Source organism: Curcuma longa, chromosome 20, assembly GCF_044706935.1.
Source record: "Curcuma longa cultivar G26 ecotype Majalengka, Jawa Barat chromosome 20, ITB_CL_G26_1.1, whole genome shotgun sequence".
Taxonomy (NCBI): Eukaryota; Viridiplantae; Streptophyta; class Magnoliopsida; order Zingiberales; family Zingiberaceae; genus Curcuma; species Curcuma longa.
Window position 1 is genome coordinate 6,022,378 of NC_133880.1, and position 17,934 is coordinate 6,040,311.

Consider the following 17,934-nt stretch of genomic DNA (forward strand, 5'->3'; position numbering starts at 1 on the left):
ATATATTTCTATTTAATTATCACAAAAATAATATGGAATATTTCGAGGGGCAAAGTAAATAAATTCTCGTTTAATTATCACAAATTAATTATTGTTATTTAATTCGTCAAATTAATTATTTTCCCTTTCTCATCCTTTTCTTCTCTTCCTTCCTTGTAGCGACCACGCGGCTCGTCGCCTTCCCCAACACCGACTCCTCCCATCCTTCCTTCTCTCTATAAATTGACCTCAAACCCTAATCTCCCACTCTTTCCGCATCCCGATCCCCCTCGTCCTCCTCCCTCGCCGGCGCCGCTCTTGCCATGCGTCTCACCTGACCCGTCGCCTCCTCGCACGGCCGGATCTCATGGCCGGCGGGTCGCCCGAGTCTGAGGAGTTCGTGATACGCTCCGGCGTCCGCTCCGGGCTGAAGAGGGAGTTCGCGTTCGCCCTCAGGTCGCAGTCCCAGCTCCCGGCTTCCCTCGGTCGTACCCGCTCCGGAAAGTCGGTCGGTGCCTTTGCTGCTTTGGCGCCGAGGGAGAGCAAGAAACTGAAGGAATCCCTGCTGTCGGAGGCTGATGAGAAGGCGGTCGGTGTTGCGGTTGCCCCAATTGTTGTGGATTGCGACGACGTGGGTTCGGAAGGAGTAGATGTAGTTGTGCGCGCGGATGAGGACGCTGAGGAAACTGTCGCATTGGCCGGTAGTTGCGGTGGTTCTGCATCGGAGATTGCTTCTTCATATTCGAAGCCCTCCGCCGAGGAAACGTTGGTTTCATTAGATAGTTGTGATGAATCGGCGGCAGATGACGCTCGAGCAAATGGAAAGCCTGTCAAAGCCTCAGTTGTTCATTGTGACGATAAGCACAAGGTGGATGGGGATCCTTCTAGGAGTGTGGTTCCTGTCGGAACTTTAGTGTCGGTTAATGTTCAGGGTGAATCAGCCGCGTCTGTGAAACCGATCAAGGTGTTTGTCAGATCTCCACTGAGGGGCAAAATGGGAGATTTGGTAAAGTCTTCCAATGGTCAGGCCAAAGCTTTAGGGTCCACTGTGGAAACCGCAATTGTTCTTGATCATGGTGCTACGTGCAAACTGAATTGCAGTTCCCTTGATAATTCACGTGCAATGGACAATGTTGTCTTGATCAACGGTGATGATGTATGGAATGCTAATGAATTGGCTTCTAACAATCAATCGAACAGCTTGTTAGCATTGCCAAAGGGGGATGTTGTACAAGAATCAAATCTCGAAAGCCTTCCTTCCACGGCAACTACGAATTCTAAAGAACTTTTGCAGGGTACATCGACAGTAGCGGACTATAGTGATATTCATGGACATTCAACTGGTTTGCTACAAAAACCCTTGAGGAGATTTACTAGGTCAATGTTGAACTCGAAGGCTCCCCCTGCTAATAGAGAAGTCCAAACTGCAGTGCTCTCTACCATGGAAAATGACAAAGATGGCCGTATTCAAGATTATAACTTCCCAGGACTACCTAATGGGAAGGTTACAAGGTCTAGTATCAAGGACAGAGGCGATGATTTGGTCACAGATGTTGTCAGCATATCGAGTGAATCTATTGGATTAGAAGAAATAAAAGGCGAGGCATATTCTTCTGAATCTTTGAGCACCCCACAGAATAAGATGGAACTAAAGATGTCAAAGAAGATTTCTCTGACAAAACTACCTGGTAATGTAAGAGAATTGCTGTCAACTGGGTTGCTTGAAGGATTGCCTGTCAAATATTTTACATCCAATGGAAAGGTATGCTGCACTCTCCAGCGATTGAAGTCATTTTCAAGTCTTTTATTTAGTACTTTTTGCTTATGAAAATAAGGTCTTGAGTTTACCATCAGAATCAACATAATCTTAAAACCAATACACAGTCTTTGTCAATTTCATTTGCTTCTTTTTTCTTTCGTCATGTACTAGCTTTCATATGATTTTTTCCCTGCAAGATGAACATTTGACATTTTTTTTCCTGTATAATTTTTGGACACTATGATTTTGACCAGGAATTGTCTTTATGACATTATTACAGCGAATTGAGCTTCACGGTGTTATTAAGGGCAATGGTATAATATGCTCTTGTGCTAATTGTGATAGTTCAACTGTGAGTATTTCCTCTATGTAACCTTCATACTACTAATACTTGTAATCACTTACTTTAAATAGTTCTTTACTCAATTATGGCCTTTTTTGTGCATGTGGTATGAAGGTTGTTTCGGCTTATATATTTGAGCAGCATGCTGGCAGCACCAAGAAGCACCCAGCAGATTTCATTTTCTTGCAAAATGGTAATAGCCTCCATGATGTAGTGAGAGCATGCCATGGTGCTCCTTTAAACATGTTGGAAGCTACAATTCAAGGTGCAATAGGTCCAACGCCGCCTAGGAATTGCTTTACTTGTCAAAACTGCAGTGGTAAATACTTCTTTACATTGATCCATTTATAGGAATTTATTTACATGGCTGCATCCTTGCTATTGTCAACAGCATCATTTTCAACTTCACGCTCTGGAAAATTTGCATTATTCTGTGATTTGTGTATCGAATCAAAGCAACATGTTAGGACTCCCGGTCCACTGCTTGGAATTGCCAGTTCTCCAAGGTACTCTCCCTAGAAGAAGATTCATTTAGTTTTTGCTTCATTGTATCAAATAATGTCATTGTTATGCTATGTGGTTTTTTTGCTTCTGTGTCCACCATCATTCTTGTGGCCTGTTCTGGACATTGTTGACACTATTTTAGTCTAAACTTTGCTTATGGATATATTATTATAAAAATCAAGAAACATAACCTGTCAATCAAATTGTCAAGGCTAGAAAACCTTAATTACACATGGAAAATCATGCTAACTTTGTCTTTTTTTTCTTACTAAAGAATGAGATGTGGATTTTGATCACTGAGATCATTGACTTCTGTTGCAGTTAAGTCATAATTTGTGTTGAAGAATTCAACTTTTTAACCAAGGATGTAATGGAGAAAATCTAACCTAAGTCACATATTACAGTATATAGATTTGCCTGAGTCGATCATCTTATTCGTTTCCATCTGTTTACTATCTTTGTATCAGGAATGTTAGTCACATATCTGTGTAAAGAAAAAACTTGGGTTTTATTTGGTAGTTTTGTTTTTCTTCTTTGTTTTATTGGTTTTCTAAGTCTACTCCATGGAGGCGATGCCTGTTTTGTGGATTATGATTGTTCATCTGTGTTATATGCACTTATAATCTACTTCTTTTGGGTTGATGGCTATTTTGATTGATCCTAAGATTTATATGAATGTGCATTTTTTGTATGGTCAATATTCTAACTTTATTTAAGGTTTGTCAAAACAAGTACAAAGTAACAAAAACAAATTTTATCATCCGAAGGCCATGGAAAAACTTTTCATGAATCTCTCATAGGGCTGGTTACACACTGGAAGGAGCGACAAGCTGAAAAAGAAAATCATAGCTATTTTGTAAAATGAGTTGTGTTAATTGCTTGAATCTCATGACAAGATGAAACAGACTTTGATCTACATCAAGATGTTCCCAATGGCTTCTTGCATCATATCATATTTTTTATGCTTGCTCAAAGTCGAAACTCTAAAGCAATAGGATGTATGATTTTATTTTTCACGCGTGCATTTTATGTATGGTGTATTGAGTAACAATTGAGATAGGTGACATAACAAAATAAGACGTGCCCCAACAATTTGGAATTAACTACATGGATCCTATCACACCATTGAGTTACAAAAACATACCTCTTGAATAACAACCTAAGATGCTTGATACACATCCATATATCTTTAAATGCATGCAAGGAATTCTAGTTGTAGAAAATTATTGTTTGTCTATAAAATGATTACAGGTTGATTACTGTTCATTTTTGTCATAATTTGTGTAATGTAATATTATGGAGCTAATGTGGTCATCATGAGACTTGCAATTACATGACCTTGAATATATGCTTGTACTGATGCATCAGTAGCTTGTCATCGTCGTGGACAGAGATGTATGGCCATCATGTATGAGTTAAGACTTGCTTGAATTAAGATTACAAAAAAAAAGGATGTTTCAAGCTTCTGACATTGGTGATACATTGTAGTTCTGATATGAGAGATACTTGTGGGTTGTCTTCATTGTTGCTTATATCATGTAAATTAGAAACTTCGGTCCTAGGGGTGTCAAATAGGTCAGACTATACCTGATATAGTATGACCCAACACTGTGTGAATCATACCTGACATGACTTATCAAGGACTGGTATGTGGTGTGCCATGCTTGGCCAGGTCTTCGGGTAGAGCTAGGAAGCAAGCGCTCACTTCCTGCTTGTGCTCAACATGGCCCAGGCTAGTTCCACCCTGAGCACAACATGAACTAGGGCTGGGCATGAACTTTTTCTATTTTTCTGAATTTTGAATATTAATTCAGCTTGGTAATAGGCTGGCATAGGTCACCTGGACTTAGGATCGCATCAGGTGGAGGGAAGGGCTATTGTAGGTCGTGCCTAGCACAAGCCATTTGGAGTTGTGTTAGGCTAGACACACCATGGAAGTCTCATCAGGGCCCAGTGGGCACATGCCATGCCCAGCCCAGACACAGCCCATTGACAAGTCTACTCTGTCCTTGAAAAGTCTACTTTTGTTTAAATTTGACTAGAGGAAAGCGTGACTCCAAGTGTAGTCTGCAACATATATTGGTTAGATCAATGTATTATATAATTCTTATTTGTATTATTTTTTCCTTATTTCCTAGTCTTTAACAAGTTTATTCCAAAAAGATTCTTCACTATGTCTATTTTTGGTTCAGATTGCCAAGAACAGGCTCTAAGCCAGAACCATTGCTAAGAACAAGCTTTAAGCCAGGATCAAGCACTAAGCCAGAACAATTGCCAAGAGCCAGCTCGAAGCCAGAACCACCAAGTAATTCTTCAAAGAACTTATCATCAACCAAGAAAACCAGTGTGGGAAGGTTAACTAGAAAGTTTGTACTTCAACTCAACAAAAAAGTTTCATTCAGAGATTCCTTCTTTCGGTTTAATTTATGACAAATTTATTATGTATCATTTTCACAAGGGATCTGGGCCTGCACAAGTTGGTATTTATGAATGGCATCTTGCCAGAGGGAACAGAAGTTGGCTACTATGTTCGTGGCAAGGTTGTGCTGGTGGACAATGATTCTTACTCTAGTCTAAAAATTAGCAACAATGTTTGTTTGATAGATACTTCTTTTGCAGAGATTACTTGAAGGTTACATAAAAGATGCTGGAATATACTGTAGATGCTGCAACACCGTGGTTAATATTACTATCTTCTTTAGTAGATTCTGATGTCCCTGTAACCAGAATTCTAATATCTAAGATGCTAATTGCACAGATTAGTCCATCACAGTTTGAAGCTCATGCTGGTAGAGCAGCACGGCGTAAACCGTGGGTTCAATATTTACTTATTTGATTGAAGACTTATCAGCTTCCTACATTTTGTTCATCTTTTTCTTTTTTGATTCTACAGCTACAATAATATATACACATCCAATGGAGTTTCCCTTCATGAATTGTCGGTTTCTTTGTCAAAGGATCGGAAGCTGTCAGCTGGTGAGAATGATGACCTATGCGGTATTTGTGCTGATGGTGGAAACCTTCTACTCTGTGATCTATGCCCAAGAGCTTTTCACACAGGTAGATATTTACTTTTCCTATATCTTTTTATTTTTTATTTTTTGCATTGAAAACCAGATACTTGCTAATTTGTATCAAATTTATGATAACTTATAAGTTGATTTTAATATGACTTGATGTACTTTGCATGTGTTATAGTATATGTCCATTCTCCGATTATTGATCAAAATAATGAGTATGCTTTCTAATTGTTATTTATGGACATTCCTTGTTATGTAGACTCTCTCCTATAACTAATCTTGTACTAGGCAAACTTGAAAATTACGATAATTTATAGGGTAATAGGCTCTTGTTGGTTAAGCTGCAAGACATCTGCAATCATTTTGATTGGTTGCAATGGTTTTAATTGAAATGCTGATTATTATTTCTCCTTGTGCAAGTCAAATGAATGATTCAAACAAGCTCTCATGGTGTATTTCAGATTTGTGCGTGCTGAGTTTTCAATGATGAATTGGTAGCCATGGCTTTGCTTCTTAGCCCCTGTCTGAATACCCTCTTTTTTTAGAAGTCAAATTTGGTGGGCCAAAATATGATGTTTATTCTCTTTAATGGTGTGTTTGGTTCACGAATATAATACACAAGAAATATAACAACTATTCTTAGGGATTGGAATTGACAGGGACTCTAATAGGAGTAACTATTCTAGCGTTGGGTTCATATGAATGTCAAAACATATAGAGAGGGAATAATTTTTATAATGATAAAGTTCCATACATTGAGGTGTTTTGTTTGACTCTTCTAGTTTTAGCCCATTTGCCGCCCCATAACCAACTTGACTTACTTTGCTTGCTTGATTTAATTGATCCTGTCACTTGACTTGTTTGGCCTGACAAGTCCAATTGACCCATTTGACCTGACCAGCCAACATGATCAGTTGGCTTTGCTTGTCTGATTGATCTATCCAATTGCCCTACTTGCTAAATTACCTAGCTTGCTTAGCTCAATTAATTTGCCTCATTTGACCTAACTTACATAGTTTGCTTGACCTAACCAACCTTGTAACTTTATAACCTTATATACTTGCTCGGTCTTTTCAGCCCACTTGGTTAGCCCTGAGATACCTTCTCCAACCATTGTGCTTGACCCACTCAATGAACAATCCATGGTTTAGAATCTCATGTCACGTCGAAGTTTCGGTCTTGGATCAGAACGATATAGTTTCCGTGCCGTATCGTGTTGTGTCGATATAACTTCAATATTTTTTAAATATAAAATATATTAACTAAAAATAAAAAATTTAATCTAAATATTTTAAAATAAAAATATAAAAAATAAATAAATTTTTAAAAATATATATTAAATTAATGGAATCATTTTATTAGATTTTAATTAAGCTTATTTAAATTATTCCAATATAGCTAGGAGTTGATTAAAATTATTAACCTAAGTTATTTAATTAAACCTAAGTTTAAAATCTTACCCTGTTCCGTGCCACCACGACCGCAGGCATGTGTGGCCATCATGATGCGTTCGGACTCCTCTAGACGTATTGCCCGTCTCGTGTGACACTGTTTTGTCGTCGGTTTGCAGGCGGAACGAAATGTTTTGCCTGTATCGGACAAAGCAACTCGAGATTTTAATCTATCGAACAATCTACTTCTCCTATCTAGCTTGTCCGACCCCAATTGACTTGTCTAACCTCTCAACCCATCTAGCCCAACAGATTCAATCAGGCCATTCAACTTCACTGATCGACATGATCAAACATTGTCACCCTGGTAATATGTTTTTTGGAAGGTTGAATTGAGGGAAAATATATATTATTTGAAGAATGTAATAGATAAGGGAATATCTTATTCCTAGAATAAAAGGGAAATATATTTTCCTTGTGAATAGGGAGTCACAATGTTCTGAGAATTAATTAGTATTCCAAGTTCATTTTTGCAACCAACATAATAATACTTTTTTTATGGGAATTCTTAGGGAGTAGAATAACTATTCTTATGAGGCAAACCCACCACAAGCAAATTATGTATTATTACAAGAATTGGCTTTTTCATTATGTATATGTCCATAATTTTCTTGCTCTGTCAGTGTCTTAAAGAAATTAGTAATAGGAAATTATTTTTCAGGGAAAAACAATTAGCACATACAATTACATTATGAAGACAGTTACCAATCTTTCAGGTTTTTTATGTTGCTATGATTTGTTGCTGGTTTCATAACCCATTTTTTATGTTGCCTTTAATGCATCCACCAATCGCTATGATTTGTTGCTGGTTTCATAACCCAAATGTGATGGAGGATAAAAGTGGATTCCTGCAGGATAGATTGCAAATGTTTTGATTATCAATCAGGAATCTGTAGATTGAGATGTTGGCTTTTGTTGAATTTTTTTCTTCTTATTTCATTGTTATTCAGATCTGGAGTTTGTCTTCAACGCAAGAAGGTGCTTGTGGCTACTTGAGATCCTCTGTCACTTGATAGGATAAAAGAAACATTCAAGTGAAATGAGGTTGCCTGATGGCTTGGTTTAATCTCTACTACAATATGTCAGTTCACCTTGTCTTCAGATTTTGTGGCTAAGTTAGCAGGTTTTATCAGATGTCTCCATACTCCATAGTATTGGCTGATTTTTATAATTGGTTATCATAGGGCCACGGGAGGCATTGAGGTGCATTCGAGAGGGTAACAAAGGGCCTATGTGATAGTTCCCTGTAAAATTATTATAGTCCACTCACTCTATATTTAGTGCCTCACTGAGAGTGTTGGATTCACAGCATAAAATCAGGCCAACAGTCAGTTTCACCTATACAGCCAGCAGTGCAAGACATGGTTCCTTGATTTGGTTTGAAGAATATTGTATATATATATCTATTATAATTTATAATAACTTCCACTACCAATATGAAGTTTATTTTTCCCCACCTTTCATTAACTTGTATGTTGAGAAAGGATTTACTTGGGTTGTTTTCTATGCGCATACTATTATGTAATTATAGTGGTGGTTATCATCCTCTACATAGATTTGTTTTTTAAATTTATTTATTCTTGTTGCAGGATGTGTTGGATTGCCAAGTATACCAGAGGGAGATTGGCACTGTCAGTATTGTCAAAATCTCCATCAAAGAGAAAGGAGTGTTGCATCTAATGATAATGCTATTGCTGCTGGGAGAGTTGCAGGAGTTGATCCCATTGAGCAGATATTCAAAAGAAGCATGTGTATTGTCACGAGTTCCCAGGCTGATGTTGGTGGATGTGCAGTGTGCAGGTTTCTTCTCCTCTGCAGATCCCCCTCTTTCTTTGATTTTGATAGATTTGTGTTTCATTTCCACTGTATATCCTCTCTTTGGAAATTGATGAACTTGACTTTTAATTGTTGCTCTATAATGATGTTTGCTTGGATACAGCAGGCTTTTAATTAATTTGGTATGGTAATGTTTGCTTGGTTTTCTGGTTAAAAAATTATACACGTTTTTTCATGATTTGAAGGAAATATATTTTTGCTTCAACCATGTGACTCCATCATTGTCATGCAGTTGCTTTGATGGTTTTGAAAATTTTGCTTGCAAGGCCAGTGGTGGATCTTGCCTATTTATTAAAACTTGATATTCTGTTCTTTCTAATTATCTTTATGCATTGCAGGAGCCATGATTTCAGTAAATCTAGATTTGATGATCGAACTGTTATGATTTGTGACCAAGTATGATTCTGATAGACTCATAATTTGTTGTTTGATTTGCGGAAAGTGTTCCTTCAACTTTGAATCAAGTTCTGACTACATTTATCATATCCAGTGTGAGAAGGAATATCATGTTGGATGTTTGAGGGAGCAAAAGATGGCGGAACTGAAGGTGACCAAATAATCAAATTCATGTTCAAATACATGCACTTTGTATTCTTGAATCTATGAACTTGAAGCAAAGTTTTTAGTTACTTATGTCACTTGTCTGCATCGAAGACAAATAACCTAGTTAGGCCAACTTAATTATGTCTAGCCTTTAAAGAATGCCTCAATCTCTTGGCTTATTGCTAGAAAACAGTAGGGACCCAATTCAACACTTGTGGGCTTAATTTTGCCACTTCATTGCAGGAATTGCCTGAAGGGGATTGGTTCTGTTGCAGTGATTGCAATAGGATTTGGAATGCTTTGCAAGAATTTCTTCTACGTGGAGCACAGAAGCTTCCAGTATCGACTGCTGATGTCATCAAGGAAAAATTGAAGAATAAAGATTTAAACATGGACACTTGTACTGATGTCAGATGGAGACTTTTAAGTGGAAAAACTGATTCATCAGATAGTAAATTACTGCTTTCTAGAGCGGTTGCCATTTTCCATGTGAGTGAAGTCACATACAAGAAATTGATTTTTATATTAGATAATGATGCTATTCTTGTGTATTCTGTTGGAAAACTGGTATGATAGATCCTGAGGTTAAGAAATTATTATATGATGAAACTTAGTAATACAATGTTGCAGATATTATCGTCTATTTCCAAGTTTTATTTTGGTGGGGGTGGGTGGGGGGTTGCCTATCTTCTGTGCTAACTTTGTTCTGAGTAATTCCTAAAGAAAATGTGTCCTAAAGTTTTTTATTGAACTTGCTCTTCTTCAGGAGTCATTTGACCCCATTATTGAGGCTACAACTGGTCGAGATCTAATACCTTCTATGGTTTATGGGTGAGAACTTAACTGCTTATTGTAATTTATTTAGATGTTGTCGATTCCCATCTAAATTATTTATATTTATATCTTATAGGAGAACAGTAAGAGATCAAGATTTCGGCGGAATGTTCTGTGCAGTATTAACTGTTGGGTAAGCTTTGCCCTTGAAGATTTAATTTAACTCTTTTTTTATTACACATACAGGCTAATTTTAATTGCTACCTTGGTGCAGATCATCTGTTGTTTCAGCAGGAATCCTACGTGTTATGGGAAGTGAAGTTGCTGAACTTCCATTAGTTGCAACAAGCAGGGAACACCAAGGGCTGGTGAGTGCCTGTCAATTTGTTGCTAAGTGAAAGAAGTCAGATTAATACTTGGTTTAACTTTAAAATAATTACTTACTATACATACAGACTGTCTCTATGAATTTGAATAAAATCTAGCTAATTGATCAAGTGCAAGATCCATCCAGCCAATATTCTCATTGGATGGACGCATACAAATCTACACTATTTTCCCTGATTTCTCTCTTTTAATAATTAGAGGACAGTTAGGGGTGACATATTACAAATGCCTGCCATTGTTTCCACCGGTATCTGAAATAATGAAATCTCCAAATTCTTCTTTTTGATGAGTAGGTTTACCACATATTACAAATACATCAGCCTCATGTTTTTTTTCATCAATTCATAAATCCTGTGTTGTTTCTGTAGGGTTTCTTCCAGGCACTCTTTTTCTGCATTGAAACATTGCTGGCGTCTTTGAACGTGAAGCATTTCCTGCTCCCTGCAGCCGAAGAAGCTGAAGACATTTGGACAAAAAAATTTGGGTTTACAAAGATAAACTCCGACCAGGTAAGCCCTTGTTCCATCAGTTACTTTGAATAATGTTTCAAAATAATTCGGCACTTAGATTCTCCATCCATCCTGCAGCTGCTGAAGGTTCTAAAGAGTGCTCGAACAACAGTCTTCCAGGGGACATCCATGCTACATAAACCTGTTCCACTCGTTCAAGCTTCTTATTCACAGTGAGACAGCAAGCTGCAGAGTGAAGGCAACAATGAATCCCTAAGGGTCAGTTTCCTTGGTCGGAAAAATAGGAGGGGGAAGGAAGGATGACGGAGATGGAGATGAAATATACACGAGCGATGGAGCTCTATGTGCCCTTCTCTTATCTAACTCGTCACCCAAATAGAATCGAGTCTAGAAGGAAGTTGTTCTTTTGGGGGTTCGTATTTTTGTGTGTATATAGAAGGGAGTCTGCTTTGTACAGCAATTTTTTAATCTAGAGCAAGTATGATGCTTCTTCAGATGCAGTTTTAAAGAAGAATAGGATTTTTTTTTTTCCTCAAAAAGGATTGGAGGGATCAATGAAATTTCTTACTCCAGATTTTTGTTTCTCAATCTGATCATATGAGACAGATTCTTGTAATCGCACCAAAGTAGATTCTCCTAAGCGTTTACTTTGTTATATTAACATCTATGATATTTGTGAGTGCATTATGGTAGCATCTTGGTTAGCATGTTCATTCATTGTTCTTATTCTTGTTTTTGGTTTTTACTTTTCTAGTGCATATGGAAGCAAGATGAATTTCCAACGGAGGAACATCACCAACGACCTTTTTTTTCCTGTAAGGTTGTTTTCTTCGCCTTTTTCTTTCCCTTTAGGATACTTCTTGTTATGTTGGTTGGCTACTTGGCTTGAGTTTGGTCTTGGCTCTCCATCCTTTTGTTTACTAGAAGTTAAAATTTTCAAAGGGATATAACAAATGGAGATGAATGTTATAAAATTGTAGTTTGGTCCCATAATGTGGGTATGTGAAGTTAGTAAAAGGATAAAAAAAATGACCTTGTATAAATTTATTTTCGATTTTTTTATTATCAATTTTTATTCCATTTGTCTTGTTTAGCTCAAAAAAACATGTTGAGTAGGGTATTTAGTTTATTCATGAATATTATATTCACTCACAACCTTTAAGAAGTTCTCTACTTTTGACACCAAAAAGTATTATATTCACGAATATTAATATTATATCAATAAGGCCTCGTTGACTGCTCTTCCTCCAAGGAACAAGACACTGAACACCTAATAAACTGCAAAGGCAAAGTGGTCACAGCTCATGCTCATGGTAAAGTCCCAGAAGAGAGACTCCACAAAGTCCGAAGCCAACGCCAAGCAACGCCTGCAAAAGGCTCTGACTACTGTTCCTTGCACCATCTGCTTGCTCTCCACTCTCTCCTTCTCTTTATTCCATCAAAATAACAAATGCTTAGTGGTTGGAAAATCATAAACACACACACATATAGTAATGAAATCCTACACACTTTTTCATGTGCGACATCCATCCACGATTGAGTGTGTGGAGCGTTTGGATCACTTACGAGCGCTCCGACTCATTCTGAAGTGTACTCAATTGTGGACGTTGTACTCATATGTTGTGCATTTTTTTGTGCGCACAGCGTCCGCGATTGAGTACGTGTCTAAATGAGTCAGGACATCTAGAAGTGATCTGAACGTCCCGCGCACTATATCGTACATGAGAAGGTGTGTAGGTGATCAGTATTATAAAATATAGGTGGATTAAGCACCTATGACTTTGACAATAGCCCTTCTAATCAAACTTCCACTCAATACACTACAAATATCATCTTAATATTATGAGATGTACATAAATATAAATGTAAACTATAAATACATATAGCTCAAACTTTGGTGATACTTTTCTTTTATCTAATATTAATAAAATAAACTCAAAGTTCAATTCTTGTAAAAGGTTGCTCAATTTCATTGATAAGAGTAAAAAAGCAATAGCAAGTGTCATTAAAAGGAGGTAAAGCCTAAAACACACTGATGACCTACAGAAATGATCGCAACCTACGCAAATGAGCCATAAAGCTTTAAATATCTCATTCTAATCGCTTGTCATCTGACCACGCGAACCTAGATCAAGTATGATTTACCTCTGGGGCATAGTTGAGTTGGTTATGACGCAGCAGACTTGTAGAAGAGGACAAAGATTCAAATCTTGGCGAAGCCAGACAATACCCTCCTACGTCATGACCAACTGTAATTTTTCGTTTTACCTCCTCACAAATGGTCGTAGGAACTGATCGTGTGAGGCCGTTAAGGTGACGGATTCCACCTTTTAAAAAGATATAGAAGTATGATTTTCTAATTCTTCATAAATGATCATAAAACCGATAAGATCGTTCAAGTGCTGAAGTATGATCTTCTACGCATGTGATATTTAAATAATTAATAATATTAGTTATTTTATTTATTGGATTTATTTGATGATCATGAATGGAACCCAATGAAAAAAAAAAAAAAATTAAGGGCACAACCCATAATTACTCATAGTGTGCACTCTTAAGGCCACTACTACTAATTATTCATCGTTTTTCATTTCATTTCATTTCATTGTATAATTATAAATTTTCTATTTTGCTAAATTTACTAAATATTAAAATGGGAATATAATGATTTATATTTATTTTAACGGAAAAATAATTTATTATATAATATTATCGTTTTACTGGAACACTGTCTTGGGCACTGTTCTTGAAGACACGAGAAAGGCTTTTCATCCAATGAAGCAGTCACTTTCCAGTAAAGGTCGAAGCTTGCAATGGCAATCCGTCGCTCAGTACGATTGCACTGGTGAGAGGAGCCGCTGAAACCCTACCTCGTTCTCCTGCCTCCTCTCGCCGACAGCTGCGCAGGTATGGAGCAATTGCGGCATTCTTCCTCCTAATTGGTTTGTACTTCGTCGGGGGTTGCGCGTCATTTGCATCTTCTTCCTCAATCGATCTGTTCCCGCTATTTGCTTGGAGTTCACTTGCGCGTTAGATCTCTGACGTTGGATGCTGTAAAAATTGAAGCTTGGTGGGGGAAAAGGGTTCCTTTTTTAGGTTTGAAGGAGGGAGAGGGAAATGGAGGCGAGAACGAGAAGGTATGCGCCGCAAGCGAGCCCAGAGAGGACCAAAGTGTGGACCGAGCCGCCTCCCAAATTCTCCTCTCAGCAGCAACAGCATGGGAGCAAGGTGCCTGTTGTCTATTACCTCTGCCGTAATCGCCACCTCGAGCACCCGCACTTCATGGAAGTCCCGCTTTCGTCCTCCGACGGCCTCTACCTCAAAGGTAAAACATCGATCTTGAGTAAAAAAGAGGTCCTTTTCCCAGTTTTGATCTATTTCAACTCCTGGGTTGGTTGGATTAGATGTGATTGATAGGCTCAATATGCTGAGGGGAAGGAAGATGGCCACCATGTATTCTTGGTCTTGCAAGAGGTAATTTTGGGTGGATTTTTTTACACCATAAGAACCCTAGTTTTCAACTTTTTGGTCGATCAGTAATAGGTGATTAGGTGATGCATTTCAGGAGCTACAAGAATGGATTTGTTTGGCATGACCTTTCCGAGGACGATTTGATATTTCCAGTGCAGGGGAATGAGTATGTACTCAAGGGTTCAGAGCTCCTAGATCAAACCCCTCCAGGTACATTGTGCATTGTATCTTTCTCATTGGATCAAATAGGTTCTATTATATAGCAGATTTATTAATGTTTTCTAAAATATAGACCGGAATAGTCATGGTGTAAGCAATACAAAGATCCAGAATCCTAGACGGCCATTGCAAGACGCACCACCTATTTGTCGTAAAGTCCAGGAGGCTTCTGGTTCTTTGTCTCCTTCAGTGGTTGTGATTAAGGAGGCCAAAATGGCCCCACCACCAGTTGAACCATCGCCTATCCAAGGAGACGATCAATCACTGCTGACTCGTAGATCAGTCTCCTCACCTGATTGTGATACTAGAACTGCCCCATCATCACCAGCAGAGTACAGGATATGCAAACCCATCAAACCTGAGGATGCTTCAACTGAAACCGATGATCAAGGAGGAAGGACATGTGAATTGAATGTCCGAGTTGTTGGTGTCTCAACTGATGATAAGCCTTCATATATTGACTCTGATGAGAGCCAAAGTGGACATTGCACATGTTTGAAGGAGGAGCCGGAGATAGTTAAAGTTGAGAGATCACCCCCACCAACTTATTCAAGTGCTTCTTCTTCTTGCGGGAAGATGAATACCTTGGAGTGTTTGATGCGAGATGAAGCAAGTAAACGGTTTAACTGTGAGATTGTCGAAGAGGAAGTTTTCTTCTCAACTGGAACAAAGCTCAAAGCAACGAATATGCTCATGCACCTAATTACTTGCGGGTCAATCTCTGTTAAAGACCACTATAGCTTTGGATTTGTGCCATCTTATAAGCCAAGGTTAGTTGATGTGAATCTCACGCCACCAATGTTCGCCAATTCAGTGATTCCAGGGAAGATCGACTGCTTGTCAGAGAGCCAAAGAGAGATCGGCTTGGGATTTAAAAAGAAAGAGCATACCCGTAAGAGGTCAATCAAAACAAACACGAACAAGGAGACAACTGGGGAAGGAGCTCCTAACGTAAACCAATCATCGTCCTTTGATGAGAACAGGTAATACTTAAATCTAATTATTTGAGTAAATTGACTAGATTCACCTCTTCATAGCGCTGCGGGCCATAATCTTTTGCACTTTTAAGTATCATTTGGTTACCAAATTCGAAGGAGAGGATGGGGAATTTTTGGGCAATAATCAATCTTCCTGGCCTTTTATGTTCCGTCTCTTATTTCTAATTCTTGAAATTTGGATTTAGATATGTTAGAACATACTGAAATGAATACAGATGTGCTTCACTCTTTTGATCTTCTCTCGCTTTTTTTTTTAACTTCTCTTGTGATTATACAATTAGATAATCGAATGAAAAATGACTTATTCTTTTTTTACTTCAATGTTTCAAAGCATACCAAAATGAATTGACTATAGTAATTATATAATCAATTTAATTAGCAAACAAATTAAAAAATAACAAACATTACTTAACCATTATATTTCACTAATTTACCAAAATGATCCATTTCAACCATGTCACTAGGCATAACAATGGATTTTAAATCATAAAAATGATGAACCTTCCTTGGCTTTAATTTTATTTCTAATTTTTGATATTTGAATTTTCTTTGCCTTAGTTTTATAAGCTCAATTTTTTATTTGTGTTTCTTGTTTATATAGACTAATTAATCATACTTATCTAGGAGCTGCAACATGGCTTGTTTTAGAAGAGACGAAGAGAAAGTAGTTGACTCAACCCAATCTAATTGTCTTCCTAGGACACAGATAATTACATCCGGCAAGCATTCAAGGAATGACATAATAAACACCTCAGCTGGACCAGAAATATGCAAATCCTCTCCATGCAGTTCATCAAATGGTGGAAGTAGGAGGATTCTCGATAGCTCGTCAGTCAAAGGATCTTCATCCAGGAGGCTAGAGTCTTTCCGAGAGGAACAAGAGAAGATGATCACCATCGAAGAAAGTTGAGTTCTATTACCCACTTTCCTGTCACTGAACATTTAGATTCATTGGTCTTTGCCTCTTAACAATGCCTCTATTTATTCCTTCAGGCTTACTTCTGGAGCTCGGGTTATAATCCAGTCTAGCTCATGTTGTGATGATACTGAAGATTTATCTGATTGACTACGAGAATGTTAACATGTCGCTCGTGTTCAATATCTGTTTACTTTGCAGGATTTAAGTACTAGTAAGTTATAACCGCCGTTTCTTCGTCTTTTTGGTGACTTATTCTGTAGTTTTGAAATGTCTCTACCTACAAAGAAATGCCATTATTTCATTAGTACTTTGTTTCTGTCAAGCTATTCTTAAGTTGAAACCAAGATAGACCATGACAATGCTACAATTTCTCGAACCAGCCACATGGGGATTGTTTTTGGTTGTTAAGAGCTTTGCGATGACGATAAACTTAGAAAGAAAAATGCAAAGCAGTAGGAGCTGAGCAAATACACTTATTCAAAGTGATCACCATCAAGAATACTTCTTGACATCAAATGAACTGTTCTAAAGCAGTAAGTGGATCTTAGACTAACATGAAGAGTGATTTTCACATCTACTAAACCACTTTGAGCTTCGATAACTAAATTTTCTATATTCTTTGTCTAGCCATTATATGCATCTTCAACTTAAGCTAGTCGAATTTGTGAAACTATGTATGAATACCATGTTGGGTTAGTCAAGCAGGCTTGCCATGGTGATTGAGCTTGGTAAACTTGTCGAGCGGATTTAGGCTATGTTAGCTTGTCAAGGTTAGCGTGATTTACCTCCCTTTCAGATCGCATGAGATGGTCCTAAAGGAGTTTCTAGGATGGGGGTTATCATCTTTTACTGCAATAAGATAGTAGAGTGAAATGAACTTAACCAAGGAACAATGTTTTACTTCTAGGACTAAGTACATTTTCTTAAGGTGCTAGCTATTATGCTAGGAGAGAAAGATGATAATCATGCTCTAAACACATGTGGGGAGCTACCTGAAGCTACAATCTTAAAGTTTACAAGAAACAAATAGATTTTGATATGGTGTATTTAGTTGCTTAGACGATTGAATTTGCGACCTTAGCAATAAAATGCTATCGAACATGTTGAGTCATTAGACACAAGAGTGACATAGTATAGTATGTTAATGGTAATGGTAAGAAGACACCCTCAAATTAAGCCAATGTGAAAAAAGATTTTTGGTGACATCCTAAGTGATTTTTTTTTTGCAAAAAAAAAAAAAAAAGAATTGTCATTGTGTAGA

General features: G+C 37.7%; 2 protein-coding genes across 3 annotated transcripts; both read left to right on the forward strand.

Moving 5' to 3' along the window:
- The first annotated feature begins 181 nt into the window (after positions 1-181).
- Positions 182-11,750, forward strand: LOC141813159 (uncharacterized). Of its 2 annotated transcripts, none has more exons than XM_074701071.1 (18): positions 182-1,741; positions 2,019-2,090; positions 2,196-2,400; positions 2,473-2,587; positions 4,778-4,951; positions 5,044-5,125; positions 5,205-5,264; positions 5,344-5,396; positions 5,479-5,645; positions 8,646-8,856; positions 9,231-9,288; positions 9,383-9,439; positions 9,679-9,924; positions 10,202-10,266; positions 10,346-10,402; positions 10,484-10,577; positions 10,965-11,105; positions 11,184-11,750. In XM_074701071.1, the coding sequence occupies exons 1-18, from the start codon at positions 347-349 to the stop codon at positions 11,280-11,282; spliced, it is 3,351 nt and encodes a 1,116-aa protein (XP_074557172.1). In that variant the 5' UTR covers positions 182-346; the 3' UTR covers positions 11,283-11,750. The 2 variants fall into 2 exon arrangements, with proteins under 2 accessions (XP_074557172.1, XP_074557173.1); XM_074701072.1 differs by having other exon boundaries at positions 2,196-2,346.
- Positions 11,751-14,178: 2,428 nt separating this feature from the next.
- On the forward strand, positions 14,179-16,914 carry LOC141813660 (protein SOSEKI 3-like). The gene is made up of 6 exons (XM_074701629.1): positions 14,179-14,391; positions 14,471-14,540; positions 14,632-14,747; positions 14,830-15,739; positions 16,379-16,658; positions 16,746-16,914. The coding sequence occupies exons 1-6, from the start codon at positions 14,184-14,186 to the stop codon at positions 16,818-16,820; spliced, it is 1,659 nt and encodes a 552-aa protein (XP_074557730.1). The 5' UTR covers positions 14,179-14,183; the 3' UTR covers positions 16,821-16,914.
- Positions 16,915-17,934: the final 1,020 nt, after the last annotated feature.